Genomic DNA, 23,206 nt, shown 5'->3' with positions numbered 1-23,206 from the left:
TTGGTGTCATAATTATTTTCACTAAAAAAAAGAAAGAAAGAGTGACATGGGCTTGGCAATAGACAGACATTTTCTTATTGAAAACAATGCAGTAAAACTGCTTTTGTAAGGGAAGTGGCTCTTGAAAGCTGGCAATCAAAATGCAAACTGAAAAATAGAACAAAATTAAAAATATTATCTAGAATGAGAGGCATCCAAGGTGGACCTTAACCTCAAAGTACAAGTTACAAATAACTCACTTTGACTTTTATCCTGTTCCTTGCAGATAATTACTCTATGAAAAAGGAAAAAAAACTCTCTTTTGCGTCCACCACACTGTATCATATTCATCCAATATCATCAGTCTCAGGCATACGTATCAGCCATACATTACGCAAGGAAAAAATTAGCAAAAACCAGCATAAACCATTTTTCCAATAACAACTTCATACCCTACCGATGAACCATGCATTGGAGTTATGCAAGAAACAAATACTTGTCGTCTCTTGGACACACTAAAACGGGAAAGGGAAATAATTGATTCTCTCACTAATTCTAGAAAGAGGATTTTCGTTTGAGAAAGAAAGGGCACTTGGTGAAGCTATATCTTCTCTTGTGCTCCTAAATGCGGATAGCAGAGGTGGACCCTGGGGTCAACTAGTGGACAATGCCAATCGGACAAAAATGAAAGCCCAGAAATCCCAAATGGTGTCACTTGAACAGATCTGGATTCAGCCAGTCCCTACATCAAGAAAAGTTGCAATCACAAACTCCATCAAGCATCAAAACTAGGAAGTTTCATGGCCCCAAATATACTACAAAGTCGAACATCAGTCGGTGGATAAAATGTGAAAATGGGGCTTACTTGGTTATGTCATCAAGATGGTCATCAAAATCGAAAACATCGTGCCATTTTCCAGATGAAATGTAATCCAACAGGACCACATTTGCAGATGGTTCCTTGGTAATTAACCGGTTACTTCCATCTGATGAGACTAACTTCCAGTTCTTGGATGAATCCCGTGTGTAAAGCTGATATGACAGGAGAAAATTTTATTTGAATATGCTAAGTTGAAGAAGCAGAATAGTTTGTGTTGATGATACCCCATACTGACCAATTAATTTTCAGCATCGAAAAGCTTCATTATATCCGCAACAGAGAGACAAACATGCAATGACCAAAATGCTAAATAGACGAAAAGATTTGCATTGGACACCGGACCAACAACTCCGTTATCTGCTCTCTTTGAGAGATTGGAACCATACTTTTATGTTGGATGACATCAGCATAGACACTGCTGAAGAACAAACTAATACAGAGAGCTGCAAACAAATTCCATATAGATTGACTAAATGAAACTACAGATGCTTCTGCACAAAAACAAAAAGATTACCATCTCTTACAGTTTCAAACATCCAATGGGCTATGCAGTTTTATGAGGAGGCAGGAAGAGAGTAGCAGGAAGTAGAAGGAAAAGGCAGGAAATACTGGAATCCAGAAACTCGGGAAAGGAATGTGTTCCCTTTCGCTTTTGGCTTTGAAGAAAGTAAAACGGGAAGTGTCAAAAGAGCAGCAGTCAAAAACACAAGCCACTTGGGCACAAGATCTGAAGAAGCCCAACCACTCATATGATCAAGTCTGCCGTACAAATATAATGCACTAAGAATTAATTCCAATCTCAGGAGAGTCAGAACTACCACCTCGAAGATTGCCCAATCAACCTAAAAATAATTCTGTCTCTGAATATTTTACACAAGGAATTCACATTCTTTTATCACAACAACTAATACCTTGAAGAGAATAAACTCGAGGTAAACAAACAATCCGGACACCTTCTCTTATACGTGAATAGTCCAATCACAACTAGTTGATCCAATGACAGCAAAGATGGAGACGGAAAGACAAATATTACGTCTTAATGAAGACTCAAAGGTTCTCCAATTCGCCACATGAATCTCATGTTGAGGAAATACCACTAACCTGCATGACAGGAGACCGATCCTTCCCGTTTGACAAAGCCTCAAGCTTCTTATTATCTAACTGCACAAATCAACCAAATACATAAAATAAAACACCCTCTAAAAATACCATCACATCAACCACATACACAGCAATGGTACCTACCAAGAGTAATGCGGCCTGCGGAAAATACCGAAAAATGTGGTCTCCAATATTTCTAGCAACACCACCAAGCTCGGTATCATCGTACCTCTCGTTTGCATGAAAGTATCCCACAATACTCATCCCTTTTGATCCATAATACTCCTCTATCTGGATATGTTCAAGCAATTGAATCAAACGGCCGGTCAATAACTTAACTAATAATTTCTCAATTTCCACAATTAATTGCTATCAAAAACGCAATTAAACCATTTGAGCATTCCATTAATAAATAGAAATACTTCAGCTCATCAATTTCCAATCCCCAAAAATTAATTACAAGCAAGTAAGCGCCACAGATCCCCATTTAGGGTCACTACGTCTGAATGAATCGAACGCCCACAGAGTCGCGAGAAAATAATCTTGCCAGCGGACAATACAACCCACCGTCTAACAATTTCAAAGACCAATTCACCATCACCTGATCGCTTCTCGTGCAATCAAACCTCGACATGACAAACCACTTCAAATTCGATCAAGCGAACGAGAAAAAGAGGCGTCCGAAAGAGAGAGTCTTACCAGGAGGAGGGAGATCTCGAGATTGGGGAGGAGGCCGAGGTGAGAGTGGAAGAGGGGGACGGCGTCGAGGACCTCGACGGCCTCGCCGCGATCGGAGTGGCGGCCAAGGAGGACGCCGTTGACGGCGGCGGCCTTGTGCTTCAGGGCGTGGAGGACGAGCTTTATGTAGGCGTTCTGAGCGATCTCGTACCGCAATTCGCCGCTTCCCATGGCTCCGATCGATGTCGCCGGCGAGAGAGAGAGAGAGAGAGAGAGAGAGAGAGGGGACGGTGGATGATGGGACGGAGGCTTACACAGTGGAGAAGCCCAAGTCAAGCCTAACTAGTGAGCAGCAAGCAAGACAACTTTTTTCTTTTTTTCTTTTGGTTCTTTAAATTTTTTTTTTTTGTCGAATTTCAAGACTGATTTTCGAGCATATTTAGACAGACCGTGTTACTTTTTTTTACCTTTTACTTTAGTCTAAATCTTGCGGCAAAAATTCATTTGGGACCAAAATGCGTACAACTTTTACCGAATACAAATGTTAGAAACTTAAATTCACATATGATTTCTTATGATTCTAAAACTTGAATAACATTATAAGTCTTGGCCAAAAAAGCAAAAAAGAAAATAGTTAAGGTTAAATACTTTGCTAGAATAACGCTTTCGAAATTTTGAGAATAACTTTCTTACGAATAACTTATTTATTGCGAATCTTTAAAACATTTTCGACTTTAAAAATATGTACAACATAAACACTAATGCGCAACTATTCACGAATGTATAAAAAAAATCATCAAGTATGGATCGAACATATTATTTTAGAATAATATGATAGATTAGGTCATTAATCATGAAATTGCGATTTATTCAGCTAGGATGTGCATGAGCCCAGTAAACAAACTTTATCTTGCATGCAAATAATAAAGATGGCCCTATGTCTGATTTGAGTGAATTTGCCTTTCACTTTTTACTTTTTTTCCAATCATTTTCGCAATTTAATTCTCATTTAATATAAAATCTACAAGATCATTCAAAATTACATAGCTCCGAATATTGACATGTAAAATCTTAAAGAACATCTATTTTGTGACGGAAAAGCTAGTAAGTGGCTCTTTGTTAAACACAAGAACAAAATAAATTAAGGCTTCTTTCATTTCACAAAAACAACTTTCAAGTAAATATTTTTTGGATTTTTTGGTGTTCGGTTCAAGAAAAATATTTTCTACTCATGAAAAAAAAAAAACCTTCAAAAGTGGAAACAATGATTTTCTCTTTTTGAGAAACATTTTTTCTCGTCTTCCCTTCTTCACTTCTTCACATTCCTTTTTCCTGTAGTTACTTTTAGTTTTCTTTACTTTTTATTTTTTAAAAAAATCAAAATTTCTAATTTTTATATTGTTTATTTTTCCTTCTTCTTAGACAGGTCACCGGCCACGGTCACGGCAAAAAATATTTTCCAATTCATTTTTAGGTTTCAACCGAACACCAAAAAAATATTGCCATTTTCTTAGAAAATAAATCCTTCTAAAATATTTTCCAGAAACACCTCATTTTTCATGAAATGAACGGAGTCTAAAATCAATGAAGATATATGATACAAGATCCAATTCATATTTAAAAGGTTATCATTCCATTTGTTTAGAGAAAAATAAATGATGCAAAAAATATTTTCTTAAAAATAATCGCTTAATATCTCTTAAAATAATTATTAATGAAAGATATTTCTATCATCAATAACAATTTATATTTAGATATTTTCGTAAATGGTGAAAATATTATTCATTTATTCATTTTTCTAAGCGATACAAGCGACTATTTTTCAAAATATATTTTTTCTTCACGAAATGAATGCAACCCTACATTACAAGATTAATTTCGCCTAACTCTTTAAAAAAGTCCTCCACTTTAAATGAAACTCAATTCTGCCCAGAACTCTTTTTATTCGAAAAAAAAAAAAAAAACCTTAACTTTCACTTTAATCCCAAAGCCATCCACCCGTCCAAGTATCATCACGTGTTCTTCAAATTATCAACATTAGGCCTAGTTAGAGGTTTATTGTTGGAACCCGCGTATTCATTGACACCACCACTTTCATATGGAATAATGGCCTCTCAATATTTATAACTTGAAGAAACCTGTGGCATTATCTGGACACATGGATAGATTTGAAACTATAGTGAAAGTTAAAAATTCTTTTTAGACCCAAAAAAAAAAAAATCTAGGTGAAATTAATATTTGACTTAAACTTGAAGGGTTTACTTAGAAATTAGCCAAATTTTTTTTTTTGGGTCAGTGAAATTAGCCATTTTTTTTGTGGGGGGTGGGGTCTGAAAATTAGCCAATTAACTTCGTGCATCTTTTGTGTTTTCCTCGTAAGAAGTCATGTCTGTCCCGGATATAGACTTTCCAAAGAGAATCTCTAACTCAGCTCGTTCCCGCAGCTGTGCCGCCATTTCCATTGGTTTTAAACACGACTTCCCAGAGCATTACAATCAATGAAGGCAATTCCGTTAACGATGGTTTCATCTAATTTGACTCTTATATTGGGTATCACAATAGGCTTACACTTAAATGTAGGGGTGATCATGAGTTCAGATAGAATCGGGAGTCGAACCGAACCAGCCTTAGGAATCAGTCCGGCTTAGGTTCCCGCAGTTATTGGTCTAGTTCCTAATTAAAAAATAAAAAATAAAAAGCGAAGCCGGCACTGTGTGGCTCAGAGCCTAATTCTTGGGTAAGAAATGAAGCGGGAATCGAAAATCGAGGAATCGGACTAGAAATCAGGAATCAATGAACCAGAGATTACATATTGTAATTGACATACGAGTGAGTGTTTTATTTAATATTTTTTTTAGATATGGATTGTCTTAATGAAGAGAATATCATCGATGGAGTTGAAGTGGAAGGAATATATATGGTGAGGTTTTCTAATGTTTGTTTTACTTTAGTTAATAGTATTTTTAATTTAGATTTATTGTCAAGTGATGAACTATGCTTATTGTTTCTTTTGATTTTAGGTGGTTAGAATTTGGATAAATTTTTTATGGATGATTGAGGACTGAAGTTTTGTAATTGAGGTTCCACATTACGTGTTTTGAACTTTTTATTGTTTATTTTATTGCACGTGTTCATGTTTTATCAATTGTTACCAGTGAAATAAGAATATTATTGTTGTGTTCCCTTTTATTTTGCTTAACTAAAAAAAAAAATGAAACAAAATAGAAGAATAAATTGGCCGGTTCCCAAGTAGACCATATAATCGATTGACATGGTAGGTTCCGGATTCTAACGTGTGCAAGGCAAGTTCTAGGTTTCAAAAATTCGAGAATCGGTGACGGCATGGTTGGTTCTAATTGGAACCTGAATCAAACTTGAAACTGCTCTCCCCTACCTAAATGTATGGTTGGAACGATGTTCATGCTATATTTTGAGAAGCCACCTTCGGAGAAGAGGGAAGGGATGATCATTGGTAGAGACGAAGTCCTACGTCGAGCCACCGTAATGTTACTCATTTCCCAAAGGCTGACCCACTATGACGGACCATTTGTTTCTCGAAAAAATGTATATCATGGTCCTATAAGGTTTCTTTCTCATCGAACCAACTTTGGTGTTGAGATGCCCAAAACGGCTGTTGCATCGTAGAGGTGTCAACGGTTCGGTTCAATTCTATTTTTCAAGAAACCCGAATTGAGCCGTTTGGGTGTGCATTAGCTTTGAATCGAACTGAACACTCAATTCGGTTCGGTTTTCGATTTTCTTGTTTTTTTCCCCAGCTAATTGAACCGAAAAAAAGAGAGTAATTTTTCATTATTCAAATTAAATTGAAAATGCATGAAATTTCGGTTCAATTCGATTTCGATTCGATTTTTTGACACCCTTACCGCTTAATATCAAAACCAAAAGACCATAAGTCCTCGATAACCGTTGGTGATAAATAAAATGGGAATTGAGAAGGCATTGAACATGAGGTTGCATAGAATCGACCGGATAAGAACTATCCCGACCAGACTGTTCGGTTTCCAGTTCCATAAAATCGAAACTTGTGACGGGCGGTCTAGTTTCCGATTCCAGGGTGGGAACCGGATCGAATTTTTGTATTTCTTAAAGAATGTGTACAGTGTAAGCCTAGTGTCTCACGCCTCCTCTTTCCTTCTCGGCTCCGTCGCTCCTCACAGTCACCCTCCTTCCCTCCCTTTCCCTCTTGGCTCCTCACAGTCACACTTAGGGAACGCATAAGCATTCCCTCATCGGTCTCTGTTGTAGCCATCTCTGGTCGCTGCCATTCATCAATCCGGAGTCGCGCAGAAACTACTCCATCCTGCTCTATTTTTAGCTCGAAGTGTGCGAAGAGTTCTGCTCCGGCTCGATTCCTTTTCCCCGGCTCTGATTCCAGCCGATCGACTCTTTTTGAAGTTCCTATCATAGATTAAGTCGTTGTTCGTAGCCTTCAGTTGCATTTCCAAGGTAACCATCGTGCTTTGTCTCTACTCTTCTACATTAAAAATGGAGGCTTAGAGCTACGGTGGCGTTTACGTGAAAATTGATCGCGCCTAAAGCATGTTTAATGATTTGAGATTGTATTTCTGTTGGTTGTTATGATATGAAATGTTTAGTTGTTGTGCATTTACATCTAAGATCTAGGGGTGAGTGATTCCAAATATACAGATTTCACCATAAACTTGAAACCTACCCCGTCGGAATAGGTTTTTCCTTTATTGAAATTTTGAACCTACCCTTTCACAAATTCAAGGATCGGTTCCATGGTCTACCTAGATTTCCCATGTATTCTTAAGTGAACAATTGCAGTGAGTCATCAATTTTAATGACCATTGCTATTGCTACAATCCACTAATCACAACTTATATTTAGATATACGAAGAATATAAAACATTAAAATAAAAGTCTCAGCCATAAATATCCCCGGATGTGGAAGTTCGGATTGGCAATTTCGGACGGAATGTCGTTGGAACACACACACACACACACACCACACACACACACACACACACATAGAAAAATGCAAAATCTTTTTTCATATTCTACCTACCTAGATCCTACTATTCGGAACCGGTTCCCTTATTTTTAGAATTCGAAACTTACCACCATACCTAGGAACCATACTAATTCCCACCGATTTGGCTCTTTGATTCTCGCTTCTACCTTGAAGCTATGTTCACACCCTACTAAGATCCATGGCCGAGTCTCCCATTACAAGTTCGATGATATTCTTGAATGACAATTTAAATGCATTTTTGTTAAAGGAATGGAGTTCAACAAAAGTTTATTGTGAATTTATCGGTTCCGTTGGATCGCTTGGGAACGAGATTGTCCAATTAGATTTGTTCCCGAATCCTTGGTGGGATTGGACTAGATCGGAAAAAGACAATCCCTATAACACAGCACAACAAAAAATTCTTGAATTGAAAAGCAAAGTCCTGCACATTCTGTTTAGCGAGAACATATACAATTTATGGTTTGTCTTTGTTAGGCCGTCAAATGGGTGGATCGAGTCGAAAATGATCCAAATCAAGATTGACCCATCTACATGCAATACAAATTTAACAACCAATCCCCCACCCGATCCATATTACTAAAATCTGTCAATATTTAATGTAATCTATGAACACATGTACCTACACCTACCTATTTAACACACTTTAAACTCTTCATGTGCAGGAGCTCAAAAAAAAAAAAAAAAAAAAGAAAAGAAAAGACAAACTCGCCATGTGCATATCTTACTTGGATAAAAGATTTCATATCATATTAAAACAGTAAATCAACAAAATAAAAATGTTAGTAAAAATCGTACTAACTCATTTCCTGTTGGTAAAGCCTAACGGCTAAAAAGCAATACGCAACCCAAGAAAAATGAGTTAAGATATGGGTAAGAGTTAAACCGATTTAGACCCACTTTAAGTAGGCTTTGTTTTTGTCATCCTTTGGGTGGGCCATTACAAACCCAATGGAAGAGTGGGTCCCACTCCCTCCTTTGTTCAAACTGCAACTCGAAAAACCAGACCCAACAAAAGGTTTCATTGCTTTCAGTGGGGAAATGGCCTACCGGGGGCGCAGTGCCCTCTCGTAATCTTGTTCTGCAGAGTGTTCTTCGCGATTCTGGGCTCAATCTTGTTTGTTGGACTTGGCGCACACACCATTCCTTGTCGTGGCTGCTTCTTCTTCTTCTCTCTCTGGACGCGTGCATTGCTCGTGACCACCGATTGGAAGCCCTGTTCACTCTTCCAGGTAAAGCCTTTTTTGTAGCTCCCGCGAGCTAGGCCCAATCAGCCACTGTACGTTTCCGTCTCAGGTGGCGTCCGATTTCTCGCTTTCATTTTGGGAACTGACTTCCAGCTCATTTTCGAGAATTTTCGATCCGTTCATGGGGACAGGGTAATGAATTCGATCGAGCTCATGCTTTCATTTTCGCTCCCAGAGCTAGAGACGGAGGAGAAGAGCCAGTCCAATCCCACAGCGTTGAAGAGGACGAGCGGGCAGGGCATTGAAAAAAGGACCGTAAAAAGAAAATGGGACCCATTTTGCGTCCGTCATATTCTAAACAGATTCCACCTAATATATGAATTAAAATATGGACCCAACCCATTTCACCAGCCCTCCACAGTCTCTGTATAGAGTCTCGAGTCGACTCCGTGCATGTTATATGTTATGCTGTGCTATAGGTAAGAGTACATTATGGCCGTGAAAAACTAGAATTCGGGTAATGCAACTTCAAACCCCTCGACTAAAATGCCTCTCGGGATACTTTGCCCATAGCATAGTTACTCCATTTTACGCAAAGTCGAATGCATATATTATCACCAAAAGAAAATGTAGAGCGGGCGATCCTACCTGTAGAGACAGAGAGAGAAGCTGGAAAAAAAATTCAGCAATCTTTGTACTTTTCTTCGTTCAATGCGTAGAGAGAATAGTATTAACCTTGAAGAACCCAGAACTAAACAAAAGAATAATCTTGCCAAACAACAAATACATGTATAAAACTCTACATAAACCATTTTCAAGTACATAAGCCGCTCCTACCAAAAAACTAAAAAAGTTGAACAAAGATCCATGAGGGTGCGCTCAATCTTTTTTTAATGTATGGTCAAGTTGACTCAGCGCATACAGGCTAAAGCAGAATTACCAGACTTTTCGCCAAAGAAGTCACAACACAAACGTTATTAAAGCTCTAATATCATCAAATACTTGTACATAAAAGAAAAGGACAGATGTATACACGAGCTCCGCAGATGCCAAGTAAGCGATCCAGAGAAAAAACACCTCGAGAACAAGCGTGAGAAATAGGACACAGCTGGACTCACATCACCATTTCACTCTTTGAATGCACATATTATCTCAACTGGTCAAGGCCCAAGCTATATACAGAGCCTAAACCTACACCTGTTTCTGAGGCATATGGAGCCGAATATTCAATGTCTAAGAAAACCCACTCATACTTCACAACTTGCCAAACCTGATATCAAATGCTTCTAAAAGGTCGCCTAAAAGGCCTTTCAGGCCTAAACCACAAGAATTAGGAATCTGGCATAGAACTTAACTACAGACGATAAGAGGGCATGCTAAGAGAACATGACAGACTAACAGGGGCATTATCAAAGATTGTCTATCTAGATAAAACTAGAAAAAATATCACAAACTACAACCCATATTGTATAAAGTCTACATGATAAGCTAAACAGAGACAGTAACTATTAGTTAGAGAGACTCCAAGTACTAATGATAGCACTCTATGAGGACTAATCCATACAGATGAAAACTACGTTGGCTCTTCAGATGATGAACAGCCTTCCCTGGTGAAATGGATGGTAGGAGACCTTCTAGTACTTGCTGTGCCTATCGGTGCGCAATAAGCAAATCTAGAGGAATCTTCCTGGAGCTTCTATAGGAAAGCTTAAGCACCTGCAAGAAATTGACTGCATCTCTATCTCGCATAAGGGTGGTACCGACTACTGCCACTATAGCCTCCCCTGCCATACATCCCACCTGCTCCACCATAACTAGCACCTGGACCAGAGTCATAACCACTGCCATAGCCTGAACCTCCATAACCACCGTAGCCTTCACCTCCTCCTCCTCGACCATATCCACCTAAACCGCCTCCACCATAGCCTCCACCATAGCTGCTACCATAGGGTCCAAAGCGACTAGAATAACCAAGGGAAGACTCCCCTCGATAACCTCCTAAGCTACCACCTCCAAACCCCCCATAACTACCGCCAAATTCACCACCACCACTACCATACCCATACCCGCCAAGCCTACTGCCAAAGCCTCCAGGAGTCCTATATGGACCAGGCCCATAGCCTCCTTCAAAGCCCCCATAAGAACCACCAAATCCACCAAAGCCATCATTGAAAGAGCGACCCCTAGAATTGCTACCAAATGCAGATGAAGGAGGTGGGTTTGAGGCTTTCTTTGGTTCAGCTTTCTTGATCTCCACCTACAACAAAGCATTTTAGTTAACCTAATTTATGGTGCATAATACTGTAACCATTGCCCTTTCCTGAGGAAACCTATACCTGCCACAGTCTTCTTCACATTTAGAAATAAAGCCACTTAGCATGTTTATTTTAATACAGGCCTCAAGAGGATATCATTATTGATAATGAAATGGCAGTAAATGATGCAAACCACTGCAAAAACAAGTATCTGTTTACAAGTTGATTTCTCATAAACAATCTTGGTAAACTCACCTTAGTACCAGCCATTTCTATCATATTTCCCTTAGACAACAAATCATCAACAACTTCTTCACTATCAAAAATTATGAACCCAAAGCCTCGAGAACGATTAGTCTCATGATCTCGGATTATCTGATGTTCAACAACTTCTCCATACTCAGAGAAGAAATTCTTCAATTCATCTGCAAAGTTGGACAAAAGAAGATAGCCATTGATAACCATCATCTGCCAAAGAAAATCCAGTAACTATACTAATTACGCTTGACTGAAAAATGAAATTGTAGGTAAAATGATTGCACCTTCCGTGACAGTTGATGGTATACCGCCAACAAATATCTTCTTCGTCTTAAAATCCTTCGATTGACCTGAGCCTTTAGGAATGGTCCTCTTGATCTCAACCTGTTCCGTTAGCAAATTACCATATGAGCAGAATCTACTGTAAAAAAAAAAAAAAAAACCAATAAACAGCCCAGGAGAAACAAGGCAAGCCCAAAATTTTGATCCATTGAGCTACCAAACATGAAAAACTCACAAATTTTGAACATATTCCAGGGATTACACACGCTGAATCCATGTCCTCAAATTTTGAGAAACAAAAAGCTGGAATCTTACAGTGCCATAATATTTGCTAAACAGAAGTATATACTCTTGAAACTGTAGAACTACATCAATACATCTATGAAGCGACTATCCAAAGACAACTGTGTTATCTAAACAAATCACAGAGCTTTTCTTGTTTCAAATTTATTTAGAAATCCTACAAGAAAATGCATCATATCTATATCCCGTTCCTGGGCCACAAGTACTTCCAAATGTGTTGTTTAGAGTATGACAGGGACAAAGGAAATAGATAAATCAGTTCATAAACCATTTTAAGAAAGAAAAGAAACTTAATTACGGATTTAGTGAGTCATTGTATAATGAAAACACCGGACACCTTAGGCAATGTAAAAGCACTACAGTATCATCCTTAGTAGATATATGAAAAGTGCAATTCTCTACATCTCCGAGCAGACAGATGTAGGGAGAGGGCAGTCTTTCAACAAAAATGCTCTCAACCATTCATCGAAACATTTCAGGTATTTGAGTGCTACAGCACTTTGTATACAGATTACAATACAGAGTACATCTTTATAACGTGTAGCAACCAGTATGGAAATTGAAGGAACCTCAGGCTTGTGAACTGAACAACAAAGCGACAAAAAGAGATAACCAACCAGCAGGACAAGAATGCTGCTTTTACCTGCTTCCCATTGAGGATATGTTCATCCTCTATAACTTTGTCAACCACAGAAGGATCAGCATAAGTAATAAACCCAAAACCTCTGGGTTGACCCGTAAATCGATCTTTCATTATCACAGAATCCGTTATCTCCCCATATTGCCCAAAGTGCTTATTGAATGTCGCTGTATCCACAATAAGAAAGACAGTTACTAAGAAGGGGTACAAAAATCAGTTGAGCTATAGCCCGGATAGCATCTAGGCAGGGCATATGAACACCCAGAAATATATCCTAATGCCAAATTAGTGAATTATAATCAACTCTATGACACAGCAAACTGCATATCGAAATGATAAAACTAGCCATAGTACTGGGCATAAAACATGCACTGTTGATGACTAAATGAGACAGACAGCAAAAAGTAGAGGTCTCACCGTAAGTAACATCTTTCGCTAGACCTCCGATGAAGATCTTCCTGCATCGCGAAATTCACAAATTAAGAGCCCTCACAGTAAAAAAGAACCTGGTCCATCGAGTAAGAAATTGGCAAAAAGAGAGGCCGTGCGTTTGCGCAATAGCTAAAATTCACAAATTTTCGACAGGTAACTATCTAAAATCCAACAATCAAACGAATACCGAGACTCTCCAACGATAATAAGACGGCCAGGAACTACAAAAGAACACCATCCCCGGTGAATTCACCCCATCGAGGGCTTCGCTTCCAAAACACGGACGCTACGAATAGCAAGAAAGGAAGTCTTTTCTTGAGCCATCAAGCCTTCAATCAAGCTTATCTCGCTTTCGATTACTCACAAACATGCACATCGACGAAGTAATCGTGAGCATGCATATCTACAAGATCCTGCCTAGAGAGAGAGAGAGAGAGAGAGAGAGAGAGGGAACCCGGGGCTGGCTCCATCGCCGGAGAGGGGATCGTTCTTCATCTTAGAACCCATTGATTAGGCAAGTGCTTCGAGATTGAACACCCTTTGGAAGTCGCGAGACAAGGAATGTATCCGATAAACCGTGCGAATCGAGTCCGAGCAGAGAAGAAGAAGACGAAGAAGAAGAAAGCAAGTAGGAGCTAGGGTTCCTTCTGAGCCGTGCAAATGCCGTGGAAGAAGAATATAAGAGGGTGATGTTTCCCTGGAAATGTCAGATTTGCCACTCAGGAAAGGGCACAATCACGGATTTATCAAACGCGCTCTTGCAATCTTTCCGAGCTTCGGCGTGTAATGCCATCCCCAAGTTTGTATTTATCCATTGCGTTCCTCAAACTTTATATGAAATATGCAAAATCGTCATTGAATTTTTAATTTATTTAACGTGATTCATAAACTTTAGATAAATATTCAATCTAATGATTTGATTATTTGAACTTATTTATCACCCGCTTATGTATATTTAATTGAATAGATTAACATGCAATTTATGCCGATAAGACACATTTAGAAGTACTTAAATGTGATCGGATGTGTCTCGACATATTGTACATTTCTTTATGCATGCTAATGAACCGCGTTGATGACAAGTGTTGATGATAGAGGGTTTAAAGTCTAAACAAATGATTTCACTAGATTGTTTCCCTCTATGCGATCAGACCCAATGCGTTTTCATGCAAAAAGTTACTGGGTGCACCAATGGGGTTAACTTTGGACATGTGAACTATCAAATCTCGTGGGACTCGGGTGAGCCCAAAGGATCCATTAGTAGATGCACTAAGCCCTCAGAATCTCAGCCCAATGCCTTTAAACAATACAAATTTTAACTCAAATTCTACTTGTTACTTGAGTTTTTTCTAGCTCATAAAAAAACACACTTTATCTTGAATCCCAATTTTGGCCCAATTTTTTTTGTCATATAAAAAATATCAATTTTAGCTCGTGCCTCAATCCCGATCCGAATCTATTTTCGTCTAATAAAAAACACCAACTTTCGCTTAACATCCGATGCTTAATTCCCTTGAGAAAACCCCAAAGTTAGGTTCAATTCCAAATTTGCCCCCAACTTTTTTTTTTATCTCATGAAAAATCAAACTTTCACTCCAAACCCAAATCTGCCCGACGCTTAATTATCTATCCAAATGTTGTCATTTTTGTCCAACATGTCATCCACGTGTTATCTTCGGCAATCCTCATTTTTTCTCATCGGTTCGGGTCGACATTTTCTTTCTTTCTTTTTTACTCATTCTTCTTCTACCTTTCACTTTTCGCCATGGACAACTAGATTACCATCTTGAACACAAACGAAGTCCAGTTGCTGCCGCGATGATGGTGTCGAAATTATCACCTTCAGTTTGCCATCCTTCGTCATTAGTCTCTTCACCAAAATATCCAAATCGTCCAGAGTCTTCCAAATATCGTTCAGCATTGTCTCATGGTTAGGCAGCACCAGCCCAAGCTGCCGTCCTCTTCTTCTTCTTCTAGATTTCCATTGCCTTCTCGTTTGCATTCAACGGCGACACCTCATCCTTGCCCGATCTCACTTCCTTGTTCTTGGCGTTGTCAGAATTGAGCTCGATCCCCAACACATTGAAGTTGCTCCACGTCACCGGTGCCGTCATCGTAGGTCTCCAACAAGCTCTCATAGGTGAGCCCCTTCTCGTCGTAGGTCTTGAACACCTTGTCCAAGATAACATTGGTTTGTTCATCATTGAACTTGAACCTCGGGTTCACGATCACCATGAGCATGGCCATTTCCTCCCTATTGAGTCCTCTGTCTCGGTTTCCTGTCATATACTGGAAATTTCGCTTCAGCTTATTTGATTTGTTGCCTCCGATCGCCATTTTAGTCTTCTTGGGTTTCATAAGAAGAAGAGACAAAGCGAAGATTTTGGCTTAATTGATTGACCAATGCAGAGATAGACGGAGAGGTCGCAATGTGAAGATCGGAAGCTAGGCGACAATGGAATTGCCGGGTCGACCAAGGCCAATCTGTATTTGGGCTAGGCGATGTTGGATTAGACATCCTACTCCCAAATTTGACTATCAACCGACGGATAGAGGGGGTGGAGTCTAAGGTAGTGGTCGATGGCTTATGGCGGCGTTCGGGCTTGAAACAACAACAAGGAAGTGGTGGCAAAGCATTCGCCATTTGTTGTAGCGGTGATCGACATATTGACAACAAGTCGTTGGAAGGCATGAAAATAAAGGTACAATTTCCAACAATAAGCATTGTACTCTTTGTTCGGAGAGGTGGTGCTGTGCTTCCTTTGTGATCATGATGGTGGTTTGGTGATCCACTACGCGGGGGAAAATATTGGGTGATCTTGGCTTGCCAAGTCATCAATGGTGCATCCATACATAAATCGACATGTGTCCATTGTAGGTCCCACCCGTCAGTAAATTTTCAAAACCCCCATCTCTATCTCTATTACTTCTCTGTTAACTCTTCCCTTACTCTCTCTCTCTCGGGATAAGTACACCATGAGTGCCATAACTTGTGTATGACGTTTACTTGAGTGCCATAACTTTCAAAATGTTCGCTTAAATGCCATAACTTTCAAAAATCGTTCATTTAAGTTCCATGTCGGAGCAAAATCGTTTACGTGAGTGCTACAACAATTTTTCCGGCGTGCCACGTCAGCTTTCCAGAGTGCCATGTCATATTTCCGGGGAGTCACGTCGGCTTTCCGTGAAGCCATGTCGGTTTTCCAGGTGTCACGTCGGCTTTTCCGGCGTCCATGTCAATATGGCACTCAAATGAACGATTTTTTAAAGTTATGGCACTTAAGTGAACGTTTTGAAAGTTATGGCACTTAAGTAAACGCTATACAAAAGTTATGGCACTTCTAATGTACTTTTCCCCCCTCTCCCTCTCCCGAGAACCTCTGCTCTCTCTCTCTCTCTCTCTCTCTCTCTCTCCATCCCACTTCAGGACCTTAGTTCTCTATCTCTTTCCTCCTCCCTTTTTACAACTTCATGTTTTTCATTTTCAATCCCTCACCGCCTCCACTTTCGCCTCCAACTTTGAGAGCCCATCGGCAGCCCGAGCACCCTACATTTTCCTTGAGCACTCTCAAATCCCGTCCTCATCCGCGTTCGAGCGCATCCTTCTTTGAAATTTTGTCCAATGATTTCTCTTGAGGTTTGATCAATTCTTCTTTCTGCTCGTCTCTCTTATTATGTTTTAGCTTTGATTTGGTAGAATTAGTTTAGATTTTGCTACTGCGTGCTAAAGAGGGCTAAGGTTTCGTTATCTCGGTCTCTATTCTCTTTTTCACTCTTTCGATAGAATCGATTTTGACCTCTTTGGTCTTCTTAATTCTACTTTTGGTGTTAAGATTATGGCTGCATTTGTAATCGCATTATCCAAATTGTGGTCCAATTCTACTCCCTAACTTTGTTGCTTTGACAAGAAAGGAAATTGGAGGAAGAGTCTATTGAGAAGAGTTTTGAATGTGTTTGTCAGCATATTCGCTTCCGTGTCGCCTCCCGTTAAGCGTGTGAGTCCGTTGAGAACATTTTTGAATGTGTTTATTATGCATAATTTGTGGTTGAATTGGTCATCTCAACATTTTTTAATGTGTTTATTATGCATAATTTGTGGTTGAATTGGTCATTTCCTTGATAAGGTGCTTATGTATCAGCTTATAAAGTGTATACGGTACTTTAATCTACGTATAACCCATAGGCATATCTAAAAGTTTGAGTTCGTTTGAAGATACTCTATTGCAAATGCTCTGTTTTTGTGATCATTAATCCCTCATTCAGTAAGTTTACGATTGTCTTGCTTTACTTGACTTAGGTGTATATGCATTGAAAATGTGATACGTATAGCATATTACTCTTTGCTTAATCCATGTCATCTTCTTTGCATAACTTATTTTGCTATACTTTATTGCAAATGCAACTCCTATTTAACTTGTTCACTGTGGAATGTTGATTTTATCGACTTCTTGATGCACTTGAAGGTTAGAAATGCATTTTTAAATATAAAGATTTTGAATTAACAAAGTAACATTTTGATTCCGAGAAAAAAAGTATTCCTTGGTGAGCAATGAATTTTTAATTCATAGATTTCTTAGTGGTACTTGTATTATTATCTTGTCAACAAAAAGCAAAGACAAGCTCTACTATCATTGTGAGGATAGAACGTATGACTTCTTTTCTTGTTGTTTGCCTACAAGCAATGTGCGTCATTCTATCACGAAGGTTCTACCTGCAATACTCGTAAATGACATGAGAAATATCAAGTATTTGCTTGAGCATTTGAAAGACAAACTTAAGAACATTGATGAGAAGGTCCCAAAAAAGTATATCGTTGAAACTTTTAATTTTGTTAGCTTGAGTTAAACATTATGTTATGCTGGCTCTAGTGGACACAACTACATTATCTAAGTGGGTATGGTTTCATGACCAAGTGTATTGGGGTCAATATGATGCATCCATTCATGAACATTTCCTTCGACATGAAATGTGTCTTCTCTAAGTGGAACATGATTTCTAGTTCACACTGCATTTCATCATAAGGTGAAAGACACGTATGTGAAATCATTCCATATAATGTTCATTGTAAATGGTTACGGTTTGGTGATTTACCAATGCAAATTTTCCCTTTTTGATGTTCTTTTGGTAACAGAGGAATGTTAAAACTGCCTCATGGTCCGAGAATAACTCATAAGGCAACAGATTAAGTGCTAGGTTTTTAGGTATTAGTAAAATAGAATTACATAGGATGCATTTGGTTCAATTTTCCTGAAGTCCTTCGGGAAAAATGTAGGGCGTTTAGCAACCATTTCCAAGGAGCTTTGGTATGAAAGCGGGGCCTTGGGAAGGCCGAAAGCTCGATGCTGATAAGGACCAGTTTTGAGCTTTCAGCATTTGGCCAAATACGGTGCTAGGATTTTTTCTTCCAAAACTACCCTCACTTATTCTTTCGAATTTCGATTTTGCACCTAATCTTTTTTGCTTAATTTTTTTTTATTAAAAAGATAAAGAAAAAGGAAAATCAAACCTTAGGCGAACATTGTTAGCGAGCCAGAGCTATCGTTGGGGGCGGTTGGCAGAGGCCACCACGGGTCGGGCGACCCCGATGAGGGCGGCCCACGTAACGATCGCCGGGAGCCATGCGACCTAAGCGACGACTACCCGAGGTGTGACGACCTAGGAACTATATCCCGTTTACCTATTAAAATTTTCTCTTCTTTTATTTTCAAATTTATTTTTTTATTTCGAAATAACATTAATAGTAATTATTTTCTAAGAGTTTCTCTCTTCTAGATAATTCCCTAAAGGCTTTTAATTATTCGGTTCATGAATTACTTAATATGACCCTTTCCATCTTCTAGTTCACTCCCTTATTTTCTGTTAACCTTTACTATTAATCGTAGGGGACTGATAATCTAGTTAATTATCAGATATAATAGCTTCCAACATGATTACAAAATAGTTAATTTCAAATAAGGGTGATCTTCCCCAAACCATCACTACATGTTCCGAGCTTTCCTAAATATTTTACATCCCCAAAATACGGGAAAGCCTACACACCACACTATTTCACAGACTTGCACTTTGATATCTCCCAACCTATCATATAGACCAAAACTATTGGAGGCTATCCTACCATCCACCTTAGTCGCAAATCCATCAAATCATACAACTAATACGGGACAGACTCACCCTAGCTCGTAGAGTGGCTCGGCCTAAGGCGCAGCATCGCCATTGCCTAGATATCTAGGTGGATCATGAAAGTTGAGTAGTGGACATATCATCATTCCATTCTCCAGTTGTTCATGCCAGGAGACAAACACAATGGGGATTTAATCTGCTAGGCCAACATTGATCCATACAATTGAGGTGATGCGGATATAAACAACTTTGGTATAAAAAAAATGCGAAGGTGTCGGAGGCGGGTCATGCGAGTCGGGAATTTGAAAAGTGGCTCGCGCGGAGATCCATTTCTTTTTCACTTGGAAAAATAAAGGGATGAGTAAGTAGCCCAAGAAATAAAATTCCTAGGTCTAAGATAGGAATATCAGAATAATACTCAACCCAAAGAGTGTAAATTCATTTTGACATGAAGCTACCTTGTGATCCATTTCTAAAAACATGCTATGAATCATCAGTCATGAAACTTTCTCAAAAACACATATAAAACAAATGCATTTTCTTTTCTTTTCACATTTAGGCATCCTCTCCCGAACCTTTAATCGGGACTTCAGGTACCGAGCAATACTGTCATTGCACATGTACGATAGCACATCGAATTCATGCCATCATTTAAATAACGGCGTTTATGCCATTGCCTCAAGTAAAACTCTTAGTGAATCACTGTAGATCCATCCGTTGTCACTAGTAACGATCATTAGAGGTCAATAAAAATACGTCGTTACACCCAAGCCCCTACACCGTTGCTTTTCTAGCTAATGGTGGCGCATTAATGTCTTTTAATGTCATCTACAACTTGCAAGCACATGATCCATTTATTATGTTTTCGCATTACCAACATGCAAGATTAAATCAATGAAATAAAAATTGAACGAGGAATAAATCGAGTTGTTACAAATCGGCAAGTTAACACAATGCAACCCGGAGCCGAACCGTCTGATCGGCCTAGTTGAACCAGACCAAAACAAGCCGGCTCAAGATCGGCTCGAGCCGAGGTCGGTCCGGAACTAGCCAGATCGATCCAATTCGTGTCCGGTTGAGCCAAACCCGCTCTGGTCGGGTCTCACCTAGCTAGTTCTAGACCTAACCAGTGCTGGTTTGGGTCTATTCCCGAGTTCGTTGACTTGACGACTTCATTTTTTTCTTCGGTTGACCCTCGTTCGATGACCTCAATTTTTCCCTTGCAAAACAAATCAAAACGACTTGTAATTAATGCCACGATACTCATGATACACATGCAAATCATGCGACGATATACACCAAATCAAGTAATAAACGGATATTACCGTGTTGGATCTAAAAATCCCATTTACCTTTTACCATTTTACTAAAATAAAATGACGACGGATGAAAATGGCGGTCGGAGTGATGATAATGGCATGACGGATGGTAGTGTAGCGAATGGCGTAGTGGCGTGACGGCGGTTGGTGGTGGAGTTGGCGGTAGCGTGAGGGTGGTGGTAGAGATCGCGTGTAAGTGGGAGGCGTATGAGGGCGGAGATGGAGTTGGAAAAAGAAGAGCAAATTGTTTAAGAGTTGTCGTATGTTTTTCAAGAGGACCAAGCACCTTCGCACCTTTCTTATAATAGAGCTTTTAAGTCAAATCTTCCTCTTTACTTTTCCTTTTGGGTCAATGATTTGGTCATCATTTCTTGTTGGATATTTCTCTCTCCCACTCTCTCACTCTCACTCTCACGTGCGTTTTTAAGAAGGGGTTCTTCCCTTCTTGAAAACTCGAAGGTCTTTTCAGCTATCACAAGCTTTCAAGGTCTCTTGTCAACTCAACATTTATTATGTCCCCTTAGTCTCTCTTAATTGCCTTACGTAGGTTTTGAGAGGAAACAAGAATATCTTAGCCTTAGTCAATTTCCCTTCTTGCACAAGAGTTTTTGTTGGCCATATATTTTTACTTGATTTAGGTTGAACCACATCTTCTCATTCTAGAACCCTCTTAGCTTAATTAAATGCTTCGTAGATTTTAATCTATTCTTAACTAATTTAATCGTCCATTTAGTATATATATATATATATGCATATCTAACCTTATCTTATTTTAATCGTTCGTTTTAATATACTTAAAATTTATAACGGACAATCATTGACGAATGGCGAAACGGAGTGGATGATAGAGCCGTCGGCTATGGTTGATCGGTCGACACCTTGAGTAGCGGCGACGGTGGGTGCGGCCACTCCGCCGTGCGACGCGCCGGTGGTGTGGGCGGTCGGCTCCACGTCGTGTGTCAAGGAAAATGTCAATTATTTAAGAATGAAAAGAAGAGGAGAGTGGTGTACATTAGCTCAAGAGGATGAAACTTTCTATTCTCTTCTCAAGACCCTTACGACTTCTTGAAAGAAGAGCAAAGGAAGAGGAAAAACTTCATGTGGGTTTTCTCTTGTATCATCTTTATCATGACAACCCACTTTTTCAACTTGTCAATAATACTACTTTTCAAATTTCTCAACAACATTATGATGGTTTTTCTTTTTAAAAGATCAAGACTAATTATTGTTTCTAGTTTATCTTCTTGTACTTTAGTTATATTAATAATCTTACTTGGTTAGCTTGTCACTTTGCTTGAGATTAACTTCATAACATTCTCGATTTAGTTCACGTTTTCAAGATAAGTTGTTCTACTTAATCACAATCTTTTAAATTTGGTTACTAGATTGCTTATGCTTTTTACCTTTTAGATTAGTTTTGAATCAATTATAGACGAAAAATAAGACAATTCAACATTGACCATCCCCCGTTGAAGACCGGTGGCTGCCATTCACGTAGGCATCACTAGCCCACACCACTCTCACGGCAGCGTGGCTAGCGATGCCTTGCGCCGACGGTTCTGTTGGCACTCCCAAGTCGGCCTTGCACCGGCTAGGTGCGAGTCGGCCGGGATGTCGTTGTCCGTTCTTGGCTTGAGCTTTTTCTCACTATAATCCGTTGTTTTTATTTAACCTTTAGTCGTTTGTTTTGTAATTATTATTATCTTACATCTTTCTTTGACAATTCTTAAAACTCCTTAAATTGACTAATTAACAACATTTTATTTAAATAAGTTTTGCTATATAAATTCGTTTAAGAACATTTTAACTTTATTAATTTTTCAAATGAAATTTTGTTTATAATTATAATTCTCTATTTCTTCTCCAAATTTTCTTCATTAAAACTTGCTCGTCAAGTTTTAAACAATATGAACACATTTATAACACTTTGACTTTACTAATGAAAGCGACATTGATTTTTATCTTATCATTTAATGCTTGAAAATGACACTTCTATTTGTCATTTTCTTCTTGACTTTGCATTGACTTAGAAATATCATTTACTATACATTGACTTATTGAAAATGACCTTGTTTTAATCTTTTAGAAAAACTAAATTGACTTATCATTGACTTTATTCTTATCTTTTAGAAAATTGACTTAGCATTTACCCAATTCAAAAGCAAATTCTTCGCACCCCATTTTCTTAATGAAATTTTCAAATAGCTCTTATAATTACAAGAATTAACTTTTTTGAGACATTTTCAAATTATCTAGTAAAAAGTTACGGAATAGTCTTTCTAAAATTCCTCAAAGAATTTATCCATAAAATTTATTTCCATTTTCTAATTATTTCTAATATAGGAAAATCAAGGATATCACATGAGGTCATGTGACCTCGGGCCTTGCAGGAAAGTCCCTTTGCAATTTTTTTTTATCAAACACTAGTTAAGCAAAATTTACTTTTCAAATTATTTTTTAACCAAACGCCATTTATATTTCCCCAAAAGAAGCTAAAGATATTTGTATTCCCCCGAAACCCATTTTCAAATCATAACCAAACAAACTATACATAGACCACATCGCTCGCGAAACGGAAGATAGGGCCAATGTTTTAGATTAAATTGCTAGAATGTTAGAACAAACATATTTTTTTTTCACTTAGCCAAAAAAAAAAAGTTAGAACAAACATACTTAGACCACATCGCTCGAGAATAAAGAGTAAGGCAAAAAAAACTTGTAGAAAAGTTTATAAGTGAAAAATTTGGACTAAAAAATT

At 38.6% G+C, this 23,206-nt stretch overlaps 2 protein-coding genes across 3 annotated transcripts; both read right to left on the bottom strand.

Moving 5' to 3' along the window:
* Positions 1 to 299: 299 nt before the first annotated feature.
* LOC115726134 (ER membrane protein complex subunit 8/9 homolog) lies at positions 300 to 13,453 on the bottom strand. 2 transcript variants are annotated; one of them, XM_048274086.1, is made up of 6 exons: positions 13,428 to 13,453; positions 2,660 to 2,903; positions 2,105 to 2,251; positions 1,961 to 2,020; positions 845 to 1,011; positions 300 to 721 (listed from the first exon to the last, which is right to left on the bottom strand). In XM_048274086.1, exons 2-6 carry the CDS (start codon positions 2,867 to 2,869, stop codon positions 691 to 693), a joined length of 615 nt encoding a protein of 204 aa, XP_048130043.1. In that variant the 5' UTR covers positions 2,870 to 2,903; positions 13,428 to 13,453; the 3' UTR covers positions 300 to 690. The 2 variants fall into 2 exon arrangements, with proteins under 2 accessions (XP_048130043.1, XP_030511737.1); XM_030655877.2 differs by lacking the exon at positions 13,428 to 13,453 and having other exon boundaries at positions 2,660 to 2,982.
* Positions 10,246 to 13,675, bottom strand: LOC115726135 (heterogeneous nuclear ribonucleoprotein 1). Its single transcript, XM_030655878.2, has 6 exons — positions 13,464 to 13,675; positions 12,995 to 13,035; positions 12,581 to 12,744; positions 11,637 to 11,736; positions 11,350 to 11,519; positions 10,246 to 11,096 (listed from the first exon to the last, which is right to left on the bottom strand). Exons 1-6 carry the CDS (start codon positions 13,514 to 13,516, stop codon positions 10,578 to 10,580), a joined length of 1,047 nt encoding a protein of 348 aa, XP_030511738.1. The 5' UTR covers positions 13,517 to 13,675; the 3' UTR covers positions 10,246 to 10,577.
* Between the last annotated feature and the right edge of the window lie 9,531 nt (positions 13,676 to 23,206).

Source organism: Rhodamnia argentea, chromosome 2 (genome assembly GCF_020921035.1).
Source record: "Rhodamnia argentea isolate NSW1041297 chromosome 2, ASM2092103v1, whole genome shotgun sequence".
Lineage (NCBI taxonomy): Eukaryota > Viridiplantae > Streptophyta > Magnoliopsida > Myrtales > Myrtaceae > Rhodamnia > Rhodamnia argentea.
Note: the sequence above shows the minus strand (reverse complement) of the source record. Positions and strands in the feature narration are given on the sequence as shown.